The sequence below is a fragment of the Lonchura striata genome, chromosome 5, assembly GCF_046129695.1.
Source record: "Lonchura striata isolate bLonStr1 chromosome 5, bLonStr1.mat, whole genome shotgun sequence".
Taxonomy (NCBI): Eukaryota; Metazoa; Chordata; class Aves; order Passeriformes; family Estrildidae; genus Lonchura; species Lonchura striata.
The window spans coordinates 13,728,840-13,746,324 of record NC_134607.1 but is presented as its reverse complement, the minus strand read 5'-3'; the positions used below and the strand labels follow the sequence as shown (position 1 = coordinate 13,746,324).

General features: G+C 45.1%; 2 protein-coding genes and 1 pseudogene across 4 annotated transcripts in view; 2 read left to right on the top strand and 1 right to left on the bottom strand.

The window, feature by feature from the left end:
* The window catches only part of BPGM (bisphosphoglycerate mutase), a 31,433-nt gene extending 21,693 nt beyond the window's left edge, over positions 1–9,740 (bottom strand). For 2 of the 3 annotated variants that reach the window (XM_021551938.3, XM_077783313.1), the window contains exon 1: positions 9,490–9,740. The gene's annotated coding sequence lies outside the window, so the exon portion shown is untranslated. The remainder of the gene's footprint in view (positions 1–9,489) is intronic. The other variant, XM_077783312.1, reaches the window with a different exon arrangement.
* On the top strand, positions 4,701–7,431 carry LOC110482616 (aldo-keto reductase family 1 member B1-like; annotated as a pseudogene).
* A 168-nt stretch (positions 9,741–9,908) lies between the features above and the next one.
* LOC110482585 (aldo-keto reductase family 1 member B10) lies at positions 9,909–15,374 on the top strand. The gene is made up of 10 exons (XM_021551936.3): positions 9,909–10,012; positions 10,092–10,259; positions 10,568–10,684; positions 11,902–11,979; positions 12,212–12,334; positions 12,854–12,954; positions 13,091–13,172; positions 13,657–13,740; positions 13,966–14,048; positions 14,760–15,374. The coding sequence occupies exons 1-10, from the start codon at positions 9,938–9,940 to the stop codon at positions 14,800–14,802; spliced, it is 954 nt and encodes a 317-aa protein (XP_021407611.2). The 5' UTR covers positions 9,909–9,937; the 3' UTR covers positions 14,803–15,374.
* Positions 15,375–17,485: the final 2,111 nt, after the last annotated feature.

Here is a 17,485-nt window from a genome sequence, read left to right as displayed (position 1 = left end):
TTTTTCAAAGGGAAAACATAGATCTTCCTCCACTCTTAGGACATTCAAAGCATCCCTTTCCTTGTCAAAACCAGACATGGCTTACTGCTGAAACTTGAAAGGAAGCATGAAAATATTTTTCCATGAGAACAAGAGCATCCACTTGGCAAGAAAAACTGTTCTCTAAAGTGATGAGCTTTGGAAAACTACAGTCTGCATACAGGAGAAGGAAAATCCCATTCCTGTGATAACCATGCCTACCAACAGAACTGGACAGGAATGTACTACTGGAATGGGCAAATTTTCCATTTATAGATGAGATGGGTTTAGATGCTGGCCATGATGTCCTTCCTATTAAATTGAAGTTGCCTATCCCCTCATTACAAAGCCCATTCTCCCACAGAGACAACTGAGAAGGTTTGGTCTGTGTTGATGCTTTGGTACCTGCTCTTTTTACAGGGCTTGACCTAGAGAAAATCAAGCAAAGTATTTGCCAGTCCCATATTAATCCACCTCTCCAGTCTGTGATCAGAAGGTTTCTTTTTACAAGTTAAAGAAAAGACACAAAAGACACTGACATGTTTCTGCTTCCACAGCAACCAGTCCTGGCCTGTGTAAGGAAGCTGCAGTATAATTAAACCATTTAAAAAACTGATGCCATTAAATTAATGTGAAGTCTTTAGGAGGATGGATGTTATTTTGCTGGACTAGTTTCTACTGTTTTAACTGAAGTGGTAAGGAAGGGATTTAACCTAAATCAATACACAACATACTTCAACTGATATGTGTCCAAAAAAGGCATTTGCATCAGCATAATGAAACAGTGCAAGATTTTCATGTAGACAAGACTCAGAAGAAAATGTAAGTATATTATTCTTTGGAATATCATGAACATGCCTTGTTTTGCCCTTGTCTGCTGTCAGCACCTCCTCCACTGCCTCCAGGGGTCTGCTCCCCACTGCCTGACAATTTTATTAACTATATCTTCCTGTCCTGTTTACCCTCAGGTACCCACTTGTTGGCAAGTTACACTTCTCTTTATCACCAAACCACCACCCCATTTGATGTAGTTCTCAAGAACTGTAGCTTCCTGCAGTTCTGCTAAGTTAAAAGATTCCTCTTGGGGTAGTTTCAACTTGATGTTCCCCAGATTTTCCCCTCTCCTCTATTTGTAACAGTAATAGTTACTCCAGCTCCAGAACACAATTGGCTAGGTTTTTCCTCAGAGAACCCAAAATATGTTCGTTTCAGGCTTCTGGTGTGCCCAGTGGAAACATCAGACTGTGACTACTCCTTCCGGGAAGCCCATCTTGCTCTAGAGGGTGACATACAGTGAGTGAGACAAAGTATAAAAAAGGCTATTTTGAACAGCTACTTTCTCAGCTTTGCATGATACCCAGCACCTCTTGAGCTCGCTGGTTTACACTACAGACTGGGGAATGTCCTTGGGAAAAAAGAAAAGGTCAATCTTTTCTTACTGTTCTTGCTTTGTCCCCTGGAGGCCCGCACGGCCAGGCCAACACTGGGATGCAGATGCCGAGGTATTTTCTCTCCCTGTTTTGCTGAGCCACCACCGCTGCTGCACTGTGAGCTGTAGGGGGAACACAGGGGATCTCTGGGGATGAGGCACTGGGAAACAGTGCTGAAATCACAACATCCAGCCACTCTGAGCACACCAGGGACAACATACAGGATACGTTAGACAAAGTTTGGTGCTACACTGGCAGAACAAAGAGCTGGCACTGTTGGCAGACATTTTAACAAATGGCTTGTTTCCATGCTGTTGAATCCATGGCAAACTTCCCAATGGAAGCAGCCTCTGGCTGCAAATGTGCAGTTAACAACCCAGGTCTGTTACAGCACACTCTGCTTCCCACCAGCTGCACAAGGCTCACAATCCCCACAGGGAGCTGCAGTCAAAAACAAGCTGGAGCTATTGAGCACAGGAGAGTGTTTCCAGGTGTAGTAAATCCAACCATACTATATTTTAGATAGTCCTCCTGCTTCTTCTCAGACATAAATGTTGAAGGTAAGTGCCTTGTTAACAGGAGGAAGAAAACAGGCTTGATTTCCCCTCCACATGCATAACAACACTCAAAAGTGCAAGTTTTGAAGCATCTTTAGCATCTCATACATTTCAGTGCAAAAGAAAGCAGGGAAAAGGAAATTCTTTTTTGTGCCTTTAAGTTGAGGATCAGACAATTCAGAAAATTGTTGATAAATGGCTAATTTCCTTTTTCCTGGGTTTACCAGGTTTGTATCTTTTGAGTCCCTACCAGAAAATTTTTGAGTCTATTTATTAGAAATGTAAGCCACCTTTATTTTTTTTTTCTTCTTATCCTTTTTCAGGAAAAGAGGCAGAGGAAGAGAGACTTTCCAACTTCTCATTATTACAAAATCTAAGGAATACAATACCCAATTCAATCTGCTGAGTTAAGACTGAAGAAATCCAAAAGCTGTGGCCACACACAAGTTTAACTCTGCCCCCGTGTGTGCAAGCATGAAAACACATCCATCCACCCTGGATCCTGCTCTGGTTTTGTGCTGAAGGCTGTGTTAGTTTGTGGCAGTAATAATATATGGCATCCACAATGACCATGAAGCTACAGGACACCTTTCTCTTCTACACTCACATGTCTTTGCATTATTAAACTCCTTTTTGACTGCACTGGCTGCTAAAAAACAAGCCATAGTGATATGCCTGCTGCCCGCAATAATAAAATAAGGAGAAGTGAAGAAAAGAAAAAAAAAGAAAAGGCAGTTCTAGAATTTTACCAGAGGGATGATCCTGTTAAGACTGGGTAAAATCAGGGACTTAATTGTACTTCTCATGTTTGGCATGCATGCCCTGTGCGAACTTCCCTGTTGTTCATTGTGCCTCACCTTTCAGCCTGAGGAGTGGTTACCAACACCTCTGGAGGGGGTGAAAAGGAGCTCCTTCCTCTGCAACCTCACATGAGTTTTCTCCAGCTGTCTCACTTCATCAGCACACAAGGGCACAAGACATCGTCAAGGGGACACCAGCCCAGGCCACCACCACTGTGGTGGGGACACGCTGCCCCAGCCAAGGGCTCAGCCCACAGCCACACCCAGAAACGAGGGCGCAGCTCCAGGAGTGAGAGCACTCTGCATCACACCCTACCCTGGGACTCCTTTACCGACACTTTTCAGCACACCCCCAGGCTTTACCTGTGACAATCCTGGGCCAAAGTGCCCAGGAATGAAACCTGGGCACTTCCACTGAATGAAACCTTCTCTCTCAAGAAATCTATGGGGGAAACTGCAACAGGGTGTCAGAACACCTTGGCATATGGCACAAGAGAAACACATGGACAATCCCTAGGACAGGACAGGGCACTGCAGGAGCTGATCCAGCAGAAACACCAGCCTGATCAGGACACAGCTGCCCTCAACCCTGATCTTTTGATAAGGGAAAGGTCTGCAGGGCACACCACTGCCACGCCCCAGGTAATCACCTTATCAAATTTTAATTGATTTCAGCTTTCACATTAACCTTTGTGAGCTGAGTGTACAAAGCCACAGCCTTGTTTGCCGGATATGGGAGGACCCAGAGCACCAGTGATGCTTCAGCATGGTCCCCTGTCCTGGCCAGTGACCACTGTTAAACCAGCCAGGCAAGAAGCAGCTGTGGTGAGGCAACCAGGAGGGAGTGCAGGACCATGGTGACCTATGTGCAGCTAAACACCACTGCCAATATGTCCCTCGTGGGGCTGGGCACCTGGAAGGTGCCCCTGGAAGCTACAGAGTAAAGCACCTGTACTGCAGAGCTCCCAGGCACAAAACTGCAGGGCCCCTGGTCCAGCTCTGGAGAGCTGTCCTGGTGCCTTGGGCTCTGCTCTGCCCTTTCCTTTACAAACCCAAGGTGTGCTCTTCTGAAAGAAAACCCCCTGGGACAGAGGAGTGCAGTTTGCTGCCTGACAGAAATTCTTTCCTCTGTAGGTTGCAGAATCACACACTTCCATTTCCCATTTCTCTCTTTAATCACCAAATCCTTAATACAGTACAGATTGAGCTGACCTTGCCTGCAGAAGCCTTAGTGTTGTTTCACAGACTTTGGATTTCAAAAATATGATACCTATCAAAATCTCTATGCTTTTGAGCTCATTCCTCCAATATTGTTTTAGTTAGCTGTACATGGACAAAGTTGTCAAGTGAAACTGCACAATATTGTGGCATTTAGGTAATTCAAATAATTCAAAGTACTTTGGCCATACTGTCTAATTACAGGCTGTTCTAATTTTTTAAATACAGCAATTTCAACAGTGAGCCTCCCCACAAGACATCTGTCAGTAGACGCACTCCAATATAAATGCCTGGGTTCACAGGGCCAAAGTCAATCCTCCACAGCTTTTTAAAAATACCTAAAGAAACTCTTACTTGAACAATACTTGATGTGAATTCATGTTAGACTGCAGAATATTTTTCTTTAAATTAACCACTACCCTGCATGCACTTTGTGGATCAGAGGGTCCAGCAGAAACACCTGTCTTTATTGGGATAGCAGATGACAAAAATACATGAACTAAGATGTGACTGAAGAACTAGTTAAGTTATGGTGAGAATGACTTAATTTTTTTTTAAATGTACTATTAGCTTTACCTCCTTACATCCCTATCCCTGTTAGGTGATTTTACACAGCTAAATAATCTCTGTGTCTCAGCAGAGGTTATTTCAAGCCTTTAATCTCTCTCTAACAGGCTGGAGGGGAATTGTTTCCCAAAGATGACAAAGGCATGGCCATACCCAGCAACAGTGATCTTATACAGACATGGGAGGTAAGTTCAGCCAGAGCAGAAGAGGAATGTCCTCTGTCCTCATCAGTCTTTGCCATGCTTCTATTACCTTCAGCAGTCACAGAACTGTTGTCTTGTTCACAGAAAATTAGCTGGAAGGAACATAAGGTAGTACAAAATAGCTTTTCATAATGGGCATGCTTAACCTATCCCTGGTTACTCCTATTCTCTGAGTGCCTTACTTGACTGGAGCTGCACAAGCACTTCCAGTGGAGCTGCACACCAGACTGAAGCTAGAAAAATTTCACTGTGAAACAATAACAGCTGCACAATTGTTTTCACCACAGTTCTTGTGTCTTTCTCAAGTTGCTCAAATTTCAGAGAAATAAAGATATTTTAGGTTTAGATCTGACCGATAATGCTTTCATAACAGTGGATTACTGAGTATCCACTGTATCATTCTTCTCCTCATGCAACTCAGTGTGAATTTCTGCACACTCAGGGAATGAGAATTTGGGCTTTGGTGAGATGGCATTAATATGCCAGCACTGCTTTTCCCTCAGAGAACTTTGCGACTTTAAATAGTTCTTTTATGCTGCTTGTGGTGGAAAACAAGTCACATTAGGAAGAACATCATCATGAGCTGCCTTGCTCACTGGATGATGATTTTGCTATTTTAGGCCATGGAAGAGCTGGTGGACTGTGGACTGGTAAAAGCCATTGGATTCCCCAACTTCAACCATAAGCAGGTTGAAGGAATCTTGAACAAGCCAGGACTGAAGCATTAGCCTGCAAATGTCCAGGTGAGCTGCAAAGTGACAGCAGGCGACTGGTTTTGTGGGATTATAAAGTCCAATTACAGTGGAATGAGGAGATGCAAAAAGGGTGAACACAGTAGACACAGGATGTACTTTAAATCCCTCTCTATAGATATTTCAGAGCACAGCACTTGGATACCCCTATTTCATTTTTTTTTAATCACCTTGCTCAACCACTGTTTAAGGATGTTGGAGAAGTTCCCTGAAAACAGTCTTTCTGGAATAATACAGAACCCAGAGATAAGCTTTGTGAAACCAACTCCCCCCCCCCCCCGCCCCCGACCCCGCCCCACCAGCAAAAACTGTATAAGCACTTTGTATCAAAATAGGTGGTTTTAGTACTAAGGATGGGTATTATCATGAAGGCCACTGTCAAATTAGGGAAAAAAAGCAGCCTCTAATTGGACTAGGAGATAAATTAGGAACATAACAATATTGCAACAGCTCTGCCACTGTCAGACTCTATTTTTGTGTTGGCAGATTGAATCTCATCCATACCTCACCCAGGAGAAGCTGATTAAGTATTGTCAGTCCAAAGGGCTGGCTGTGACTGCATACTGTCCCCTTGGCTCTCCTGACAGACCATGGTAAATTTGCTTTGCAATCCACCAGGGAGCTGGTGGGGATTATGACTGAAGCACTGAGACTACACATACACCACTCATTTCTTATTTAAACACAGATCTCTGTTGCTGTGCTGAATCTTTCTGTGGGGGTTTCTTGCCACTGATTTGTTTCCTCTGTGTAGGGCTAAGCCTGGGAATCCTTCCCTTCTGGATGATCCCAGGATCAAAGAGATTGCAGCCAAGCACAAAAAAAACCCAGCACAGGTGGCTACTCCTTCTCAGTGTAAGAAAACAGAGTTCCAGAAAGGGTAGAGTCTCTACGAATTGTGGCACTCCTCTGATTTTTCCCTAACAATGCGAATTTTTTTTATTACATTACCTCCAGGACACACTATTAACTCTTAGGCCATCAAAAAGATTCTTGACCACCTTCAGATGTGACTTCCCCTCCCAGGGGCTCTTGCAAAGAATGTAAACCTTGCATAGACTGCTACAATCCTAGGTGCAAACAAAAGGAATGGACTGGCCCAAACCTGGATGGGAAAGGAGGTTTCCTGTGAGGGTCCACCACTTCACTCTTTGCTCTCCAGGTACTGCAGCTTGGACTGCAGCGCCAGGGATGATTTGAAATGCAGCTCTGCAGAAGTGGGGATAGCTCAGGGAAAACAGCTGTTGGAACAGGAAGATGGACTCAGCCGTCTCTTTTTGCAGGTTCTCCTTCGCTTCCAGATCCAGAGAAATGTGATTGCGATTCCCAAATCTGTCACCCCACAGCGCATTGTGGAGAACTTCCAGGTGAGGGATCAGGAGTGAGCTGGGGGCTTCCCCTCAGGGATGTCTTGGCAGTGATCCTTTATCACCTTTGCCATGGCCTCCTGCAGCAAGAGGGCTGGGCTCTTCCTTCTTAACTACACTTTACTGAGTGTTAACCCACGCCTACTTCTTGAGAGTTTAATCAGCAATCCTTACATGATATCATTCCCTGTTCCATGGCTTGTGGATGGATGAGCAGGCACAGCTTGCTTGGACTCCCCACACAGGAACATGCCAGAAATGTCTTATCTAGAATTAGCAATGATCATAAAATAATCCCTTATGTCTATAAAACCAGTTGCTCTTCATAATTCGGGGGTCCATGTGTGAAAATGGATTCTCCAGTGTGGAGCTGCTCTTGTATTTATCTTTGATTTGTTCAAAGAAGTGATTTCCACTTGTATCTCTCTTTAGGTGTTTGACTTTGAACTGACTGAAGAGGAGATAACAACTATTCTGCCCTTCAACAGAAACTGGAGGATCTGCGAAATGAACATGTAAGTGATGCTGCTTGTTTTCTTCTAAATCTTAAATTCTGAATATTCTTTACAAGGAATTTTGTATCACAGCTTCTAGGTAACATGAAATTCAATTTTTTTAAAAATCACACCAACTCAAACTCCAACTGGTTTGTCCCAAAAAAAATAACATTTTCAGGAGAGGGCTTAATATTTTCATTTTAAAAACAAAACTAAATTTAAACCAAATTATATTCTAATTCTTAATTCTTAGTTTCCAGGAAACTCTCTTGAATTACAAAAAATGGGTTCTGGATGTTCAACTCACCTCTGTCTGTATTAGAGAAAGCAGAACACGTATCTCCACCTATTCTTGCTGTAACTTCATGATGCAGTCCTTCCCTTGGTGGCTCTTCCATGCACGCAACAAATCTCTACATCCCATTTAGATCATGTGTGGATATAACATTCCCACTTTCATTTCTTTCAAGCTCAAAAATCTCAAGGAACACCCTTTCTATGAAGAATAGCGAAGGTGCTTGTAACATGGCCTTCACTAGGTCTCTGGTGCCATCTACCCTGGTGCTGCCAGTGAACACATGGGATGTTTATCCCACAGCATTTAAGGTTTTTGGAAGAAGGAAGGAGAATTTCCTACAGCACCACTATTCTCTGGTTGGTTTCAGTCTTGCATCAGCAGAAACCAGATGTTGACAAACACACCCCACAGATCAACAATTTCATCAGAGGTGTATGCATTTTAAATAAAATTAACTTTAAAATGCAAAAAACTAATTGGTGGAGAGTTTTCTGTCTGCTGTAGAAAAAACCAAGAACCCTCCCACCCAAAGATGCACAGAGGGGTGGGTTGCAGTCACCTGCACTGTGGGCACACAGATCCTGCCTGGGACACTCAGCATTTTCCCCTGCCATCCCTCAGCACCCACCTTGTCCTCTCCTCACCAGCCACAGCCCTGTTTTTAATAGACAAATACAAGAGTTATCACAGATCTTCCAAAAAAACCTCTTGAGAAGACACAGAGATTGTTGGGACCTCAGAGGATGCTCCTGGCTTGATCTGAACTCCATGCAAGGAAGAGGCCAATGTCTTAAAATCAGATTAAATCTCTACACCCCTGTTTTATTCCTGCCTTAACAAGCATCTGGAAGTTGAACCCATGCACACCATTTAGCAATGTAAACATTCTGTTCTAACATATACTCTTTTCTCAAAGGCCCTGCCATCATCTGGCAACCCCAGCCACACCTTCAGGACAGAAACAAATCTCACCTCCCAGGTACGGGCATGGTCTGGGCAAGGCCTCACACAAACAAAGCAAAACACAAAACCTTCTGCCCAAAATCCTCTCTTAAAACACCAAGATGTCTTTCACGGCATGCCTTGGGAAAAATAAGCACCAGCCTTCACAGGAGAACATGAGTTCACAGAAGAAAGCAGAGAAAGAGCAAATTGCATTTCTCAGCCCTGCTCTCCTATGTGATTAAACTGCTGTAATACCACATCCTGCAGAGGACAGCTGACAGCACTGCCAGAAACCTGGGGGAAGATTAAAGGGAAAACTAATTTTCTTGTCTGCCTTCAGTTAAATGAAGCAGAAAAATCTCGGGCGTCTGCTGTGGGAAAGGCATCCAGAGAAAAACACACTATTTCAGATTTCTGTTAGTACCTGAAGGAATTCTCCGAGTACAAGCAAACAGCAAAGCCTCCCAAGCATCCCTAACCGGCTCTTATGGAGCATTTGGAGGATCACGTTGATAAATTCATTTCTTTCTTACTGCACTTTCAACACCCCATCCACACAGCATATTTTGCCTCTCCGAAATTGCAAAGTCGGTTTCTAATGTGAAATTAAAAGGCCACCTACCGTTTATTTCTACAGTTGTGTGTTTCCTTCTGAAATACGGTCTGCACCTCCCTGAGGGCTGAGGAGGGGCAGAGGGCACAACGCGATCGCTGTGACATTCCCTGTAAACTCAGCGTTCTGCGGCAGTTTTGGAAACACACTAAAACACGCTTTCCCTCAGCACTTGAAAGGAAGTGATTTGTACTGATCATTTCCGAAACCGCTCGCAAACTCACCCCGAAGTGAAACTGCTTGTCCCGTGTTGGTGTCAGCCTCAGGGAACCGAGAGGGCGTCAGAACACCCGGGGACATGGCACAGGGAGGATAGGCAAGGACACCCCGTGGCACAGGGACAGGGGATGATCCCTGCAGGAGCTGCACCGGGCCGGGACACCGCTACGCTCAGCCCTTATCTTCCCATGAGGAATTTCACCCTTCCGGGCGGGAACGCGCACAACGCGCTCGCTCGCTCGCTCGCTCGCTCCCTCCCTCCCTCCCTCCCTCCCTCCCATACCAACTCCCCGCACGGCGCCCTCGCGACCGCCCGGCGCGGCCCATTGGCTGCCTGCTCCGCTGCGGATTGGTCGGCGCGGCGGGCTCGCGCGGAGCGGGGCGGTTGATTGGTCGGCGCGGCGGGCTCGCGGCGGCGCGGCGGCGCTGATTGGCTGCGGGCGCGGGGCGAGCATGGCGGGCATGGCGGGGTACGCGCGGCTCGGGGCCGCCGGCAGCGCGCCCCTCATGGGGCTGGGCACATGGAAGGTGAGGCGGGCACCGCTGCGGGACGGGGCAGCGCCTGAGAATCCCTCACCGAGACCTGTCCGGACCTTTTTCCCTTTAGTCCCCCCCAGGGAAGGTGGCAGCTGCGGTGACGGCTGCCATCGATGCCGGGTACCGCCACTTCGACTGTGCCTATGTGTACCAGAATGAGAAGGAAGTTGGGGAAGGGATCCAGCAGAAAATCAAGGAAGGGGCTGTGAAGCGGGAGGACCTCTTCGTGGTCAGTAAGGTATGGATCAGATGGTCATGGATTATGGACACACTGCTTTTATCTGTGGTGTTTTTACAGTAGGAACATTTAGCATAGTTAAACGCAGCAGCACTGGGGAAGTTTGTAATATAAATGAGTTAATTCTGATGCTATTCCCTTGTTTCCTGTGCTGCCGCACAGCCCAGACCTCACTGCGTGTGAAGAGCACTGAGCTGGCCTCATTCCATACCTCATTCCAAAGAACAGGGAGCATTCCTGTGCTGTGCAGGAGAACACCCCAGAGCTTTAACCCTGGAGGTCACAGGCTGCCCTGTTTTTGTCTCCAGCTGTGGTGCACCTTTCACGAGAAGCCTCTGGTGAAGGCAGCCTGCCAGAAGAGCCTTGCAGACCTGAAGCTGGGTTACCTGGATCTCTACCTTGTCCACTGGCCTTTTGGATTCAAGGTACAGTAGCAGCAATGCCCTGAACTTTGTTTCTTGTGGCTGGTTTAACAGCCCAGTAATTGTTCTGGCTGACAAAGACATTTACCTGCCTGCTATCTGTGCCAGCACTGCTCTGGTGCTCAGCTTGACCGTGGCTGTGTGACTCAGGCTCTTAGTCTCTGTCCCAGAGGCAGTTGTTTGTGTACCCCTTTGATCCTGGGAATGATGGCCTGACATCTAGAGAAACTAGAGGCAGCTCTCCCAGCTCCAAGCATAAGACAAGGGCTGCTTTCCTTTTCTCTTGCAAATCCAGTGTGTTCATCTCCAAATCACCCCTTGTGGGAATGAAGATTGCTTTTTGCTGCTTCTCTGCAATTTTCCTCTGTGTGCTACAGAATCAGAGAGCAAAATAATGTATTTCTGTTTTATATTTCTCTCTTTAATCATCAAGTCCTTAATGCATTACAGATTGAGCTGGCCTTGCTTGTAGAATCTTTAGTGTTGTTCCACTGAGACAGGAATTTAAAAGGTGAAACTTCTGTGAGAGTGTTTAGGCCCCCCAAGATCAGTGAAGGAGTTGATGTCTGAGTTTGAATATTTCTTGCCACAGCCTATCTATCCTGCAGTCTGATCCCTCCCCATTCTACCTGTTGCCTTTGAGATGCTCATCTTTTTTCTATGCTTTATTTTAACTTTATATTAACAGAGCCATGAAGATGAAACTGTCTCATGGTGACAGCAGCAAACAGCTGCTAAACACAGTTCAGTCTTGGCAGCTTTTCACAACTTGTACACAAAGGCTCTTCCAACTTTCCTAGTGTTGGTTTGCACTGAGTGTTGTCATGGAAGAACCGTCAGTGCACACAATAGATCTTTTCAGTAGATCTGGTGTTGTGTAGACCAAAGTGTTGATGCCCCCCTGGAAAAAGAGCAGAAGTTCTTGCTGAGTGGGAGCTAAAGAACAGCCCCTGAAGGGAGCACATGTGAGACTGGAGGCTGCAGCTCTGACTGGTTTGTTTCCCTGTGGGTGTTTGGGTGAGCCATCACTTCCAGGGGTCCAGCAGAAAAACCTATTCCATGAGGAATGGTCACTGGCAAAAATCCTTAAATTCCTTCCTCTTCTCAGAAGCGTAGACAAGGATTAGCACTCTTGCACTAGAAGTTTAAGATATTGTGGTTGTGAGCACTCAAGTGGACTTGTCAAGAGATTTTTCGAGCACTTTCTTTGTCACTGACAGGCAGGAGAAGACCTGTTCCCTGTAGATGACAAAGGCATGGCAATCCCCAGCAACACAGATATTCTGCAGACGTGGGAGGTGAGTTCATCCCGCGTGGAAGAGACACATCTTCTGTCCTCAGCAGTGGTGTTGGCTTCAGCAGCTGCAGAATGTGCAGCCATGTATGCAGAATTAGTTGGAAAGAATTCACAGAAGCACATGGTAGCTTTTAAAAATGTGCTTCCCGTGAAGACAAACAGCACATGTCAGGAGGAATGTATTCAGTCATGTCTTACCCACTGCATGCTGACTCTGCTCCTCTTTCTGCCAGGCCATGGAAGAGCTGGTGGATGCTGGCCTGGTAAAAGCCATTGGAATCTCCAACTTCAACCATGAGCAGATTGAAAGAATCTTGAACAAGCCAGGACTGAAGTACAAACCTGCAAATAATCAGGTGAGCTGCAAAGTGGCTGCAGGGGAATACTTTTCAGGGATTATAACATTCTGATTACAGTTAAATAACTGTAATCAGTTTTTCCACCTGAGGAGGTGGAAAAAGGGAGAAAAAAGTAGACACAGCGTGTACTTTAAATCCCTCTCTCTGCACATTTCTTCATACAAACAGAACCAGAATATTTATTTTCTGTGTAATCTTGGTGAAACAATAACTTTGGAGTGTTTTCCTAGGAACCATTCTCTCTGGAGGCATGAAGAATCCACATATGAGGGATCATTCTGACATAATGATTGACTCTTATAAAGCCTCTGAGAAAAAAAAATCCAAAAAGCACATAAAGACTTGGTATTAAAGTTGGTGCCATATTTAATTATAGTCTTGTATTGTCACACAGGCCTCCTGCAGGGTGAGGTGAAGGCAACCTGAAACTAGGAAATCAGGATTCAGAAAAACCTCTGGAGCAAGGGAAAACCACAGTAGTTTTACAGCTCTCAGTCTGTGCTTCTGTGTTGGCAGATTGAGTGTCATCCATACCTTTCCCAGGAGAAGCTGATTGACTACTGTCACTCCAAAGGGATCACTGTGACAGCATACTGTCCCCTTGGACGTCCTGATGGGTAATTTCCAAGTGGGTTCATGTGATTTATGACTGAGTAATGGTACGGGTGTATTTTTTTTTTAATTAATGGGGCTAGTTAGAAACTTTCTGAAGTGATTCTGTGTTGTTTCATCCTTTTCTCTCCCTTTGTCTAGTTCTAAGCCAGAAGCACCTTCCCTGCTGGATGACCCCAAGATCAAGGAGATTGCAGCCAAGCACAACAAAACCCCAGCACAGGTGAGTTGGTGCCAGACAGTGGATACCCCTTCCTGTAACACAGCAATTTAGGAAACTATGTCTGAAGAGAGGGAACAGCCTCTGTGGTGTCACCTGTGAACAATTCTGCTTTTTTCTCTTGCTAACAAGTAGTGCAGGCTGTCCATTCTGTGGCCTGCAAGATATGCTACTACTAACTCTGGCCATCATATTCTTGACTTATCTTCAGTTGTCACTTCCCTTCTCAAGTCCTTTTGCAGAAATGAAAGTCCTGTATATAGTGCAAAACTTCTGGATGCTAAGAAAAGGAATTGACTGGCCTAAACCTGGATGGAAAGGAGACCTTCCATGGGGGCTTTCACTGCTTCCGTCTTTGCTCTCCAGGCACTGCAGCTTGGACTGCAGGGCCAGGGATGATTTGAAATGCAGCTCTGCAGAAGTGGGGATAGCTCAGGGAAAACAGCTGTTGGAACGGGAGGATGGACTCAGCTGTCTCTTTTTGCAGGTTCTCCTTCGCTTCCAGATCCAGAGAAATGTGATTGCGATTCCCAAATCTGTCACCCCACAGCGCATTGTGGAGAACTTCCAGGTAAGGGATGGCACTTTACATGGTGTCTCCTGTTCTTCTGTTTCTTCCCTCTGCTAGTAGAGTCTGGAAAATCCAAAGATATTTATTTTATTGTCTGTGTTTCATGAATCCATCACTTGTACCCAGCATCTTTTCTGATAAGAACTTGTTCTTTAATCTCATAAATCTTGCTTCTGATTGGACTTGTTCAAAGAAGTTAAATCTAGCCGGTTTTCTCTTTTTTAGGTGTTTGACTTTGAACTGACTAAAGATGAGATGGCCACCCTTCTTAGCTTAAACAGAAACTGGAGGATCTGTGGAATGGTCACGTAAGTGACAGTTGGTGTCCTTCAAACTCTTACACAATGATCTTTATCCTGATCTCACAAGAACTGGTATAGCTGTTCAAAATGGGTATATTTTGAAATCTGAAATAATTTTGGGGATGAAGTATCTGTTGTTATACTTCCACCTTATTGACTGAAAGGCGAGTATAAGTCATGCTGTGTGTTCATTGTGAATCCATTCTCCAGGAAACGTTGTATGCCTGGAATTCCAAAATTAGGGTTCTGGTTGATAACTTTGGCTGTGTCCATATGGGAGAAATGAGCACTAGGTAATTTTAAACGTTGGGTAATTTTTTTCTGGGGGGTATTATAAATTGATGTCAGCTCTTACACAGCTGGTTGTGGTGGGGAATGACCATCTGTTGTGCAGTACAAAGCCCAGCTGTTTGCAGATATGCAGCAAGACAGGCAGTCTTGGCTGCAAGGCCACAGAAACTGCTGCTGTCTCTGTAAGCAGTGTGAATTTTAACTCTGTATCTAGAAAGTAACTTGGTCCCACCACTGTTCAGTGCCTGAATAATAGAAAAAGGCTGAAATTTGTTGGTCCTGTAGGCTATACTATCAAGTCTCTTAAGTTCACCTTGCACTTCTTCAATTCAGATCCACCTTTGAAGGCTCCTCTGTACACCCACTGTTGTTCTATATAGCAGTTATTTTAGCCTTGAGTAATCTTTCCTCTTTGATTTCCTCCAGATGCAAAAATCACAAGGAGTACCCTTTCAATGCAGAATACTGAAGATGATTTTTTCCTGCCCTCTCTCAGGCCCCCAGGGTTTAATGAGCTTCTACCATTGCCTCAAATTGTGCACTATGTAGCTGACACACTGTATCCCTCTTCCCAGCAAGGGCACAGGATATGTGTTCAGTGACTTTGGGTTTTTTGTTTGGTGAAAGGAAATTGTACAATTGTTCTGAAGAAAATGTGGGCTATGATAATTCTTATTACATGAGTGTCTCTGCATGACTGAAATAGCAAAGGAGAAGAGGGAACTAGCAACTGATTTTTTTATCTACTGTCTTGCATCAGCACCACTTAAGGCTGCAGGGTTAAGGATGTGTAAGTGCATGAGAAAAATCCATCCTCAATAATCACATAATCACTGGCTGAAGGTAAAAGACAAAATTAACTTCTAGAGTACAGCCCAAAGCTTTCTAGAAAATAAGAATGAATGGGAGAAGTGTCCAGACCTATAGATTAATAATAACTCATCCTGGGCCTTATTTCAGTCACTTTTTTACAGGCTGACACTGGACAGAGATTGATGTTCAATTTCATTCTTGACCAAAATAAAATTTTTTGGATTACTGCTGGGTTGGAAGTTCTTTTCTAATGTGCTGAGTCACTGGGACAGGTCTCTGCTCACTGTAACCATGTGAATGAGTAAGGGTTTCCCCTGACAAAAGGTGGTGGAGGGTGCAGGTGAGCCTGGCTGGGCAGTGCTAGGATAGCTGGGGGATGTTGTGGCAGTTCAGGTGTCTGTATGTCCATGTGTGCCTTGGTCTGGTGGGCACAGGGCACCTGCAGAACACCTGCTGCATTCTGATCCATAAATCCATAACATCCACACCAGAGCAAGCTGTGAGCTCTGACAAAGGCAGGTGAAGTTTGAGCTGTGTCTTGAGCAACTGAGTGGTCAAGAGACTTCCTTGAGAACAAGATGATGAACAAAAAACAGCATTTGTGAAGGTTAATAGTACTAGAGCCCAATGCTGACTTAGTGCTCATGCTGTACTACTGTTTAACTCAGTGTGCAATGGGTGAATACACTTAGACAAGCTCGAGCTACTTGCACTGTACATCCTTGGGTTGTAGGTGTGAGTGCATGGATGAAAGGTGCTTGACAGATGATAGAAAGGCTGAGACTGAATGTCACAGCAGCATCAAGAACATGTCATGATTAGGAGTTAAAATAACTGGGTAACTGATATCATGAACCATGGCTGACCACTCAGTGCAGACAAGAACTGTGGAAGGAGTCTTGGTACCCATGATGTGACAGTGCCAGGAGAACAATAACTGGAAGTTCTGGAGAACTCTGTGGTGAAAGTGTGGATTGCTCTGGTTGCTAAACTGTGCTGACATCAATCTAGCTTTACAAGCCCTCAATAAAACAGACAATGGGGAAACATGACTGCACCCACACCCATGGAGATATCCAAAATTATGAGGACACGAGGTGTAAGAGCATGTGTTAGTGCCGAGCCACTGCCCAGAGCCTGACACAGGTCAGGGCTGAGTGCTGTATTTCCCCCTTTTGAGGCCACACTGACTCACTGGAGTATTTTATGGGGGACACACACTATTACACATTGCGAGTATTTCCAGGTATCATTCTCCTGTCACTTTATCATCCACTGCTCATATGTACCAAGATTTCTACAGCACATATGTCACATTGTCTCTGCCAGCCTTTTTCTTCATTGATGCACTTGGTGAATCCAGTTTAGCACTACCACATTGGCTGATGTTCCCTTACCCCCCCCCGCCCCCCGACAGATGCAAAAAGAACTTGGCCTTTTGTATGTGATTAAAAAGAAAGAAGCTTTTGTTCTCAAATGCGGTGTGAACAAAACTTGTGCTTTTGGCTTGAGCATTTTGGTTATGAGAGACAGGACCTCGGATACATTACAGCAAATGCAAACTTTCTACCCAAAATCCTTTCTAAAAGATAGAGACCTCTCTGTCAAGAAACCACTGGGGAAAAACGCACAGACCAGGATGGCAGCAGGCTTCCCACGCAAACATCTTGGCTTTAATATTGTTCTCCTAATATTAGTCTTTCCATTGATTTCACTGAAACAAAACCCCAAGAGTCCACATGCTCAGAGCAGATTTACAGAGAAGGAATGGGGGGGGGGGGGGGGGGGGGAGAGAGCGGTGGGTGGTTAGTAAGAATAGTAAAAGGCAAACACTGCATTATGTAACTATTTTGTGATGTTAACTGAAACATCACATCCTGCTGAGGATGGCTGATGATGCTGACAAAAACCAGGAGGATTACAGACAAACTATTGTCTGCCCTCAGGTAAGCAGGGTAGAAAAAGAGATACAAAGCAGCTGGGTATCTGCTGTGGCGAAAGGCACGCAGATAAAAATGCACTATTATATTGCCATCTGATGCTCACACCTGAATAAATTCACCAAGCAAGAGCATGCAGCAGTTTCAATATAACATCTATTATTCTTCAGCAGCTTTCAATAAACATTAAGAGAAGCCTCTCCCAACACCAGAAAATAACATTCTTCTTTAAAATAACTGCTTTCTACTTTAGCCCTACAAAGGAGGTCGCTTTTCCTCTCCGGTTATCACAAACATCATCCCACCTTTGGAGGGAGCCCAGAGCCCACAGTGCAGCTGCGGGGGCTGGGGCAGAAGCAGCGCTGGCCCGGCCCGGCCCAGCGCGGTGTCCCCCCGGGC

Bases quoted from the DNA above. Each gene is read 5' to 3' on its own strand.
- LOC110482585 (XM_021551936.3), top strand. From the start codon at position 9,938: ATGGCGGGCATGGCGGGGTACGCGCGGCTCGGGGCCGCCGGCAGCGCG. The intron at 10,013-10,091 runs GTGAGGCGGGCA...TTTTCCCTTTAG, and splicing joins TGGGGCTGGGCACATGGAAG to TCCCCCCCAGGGAAGGTGGC. The intron at 10,685-11,901 runs GTACAGTAGCAG...TGTCACTGACAG, and splicing joins ACTGGCCTTTTGGATTCAAG to GCAGGAGAAGACCTGTTCCC.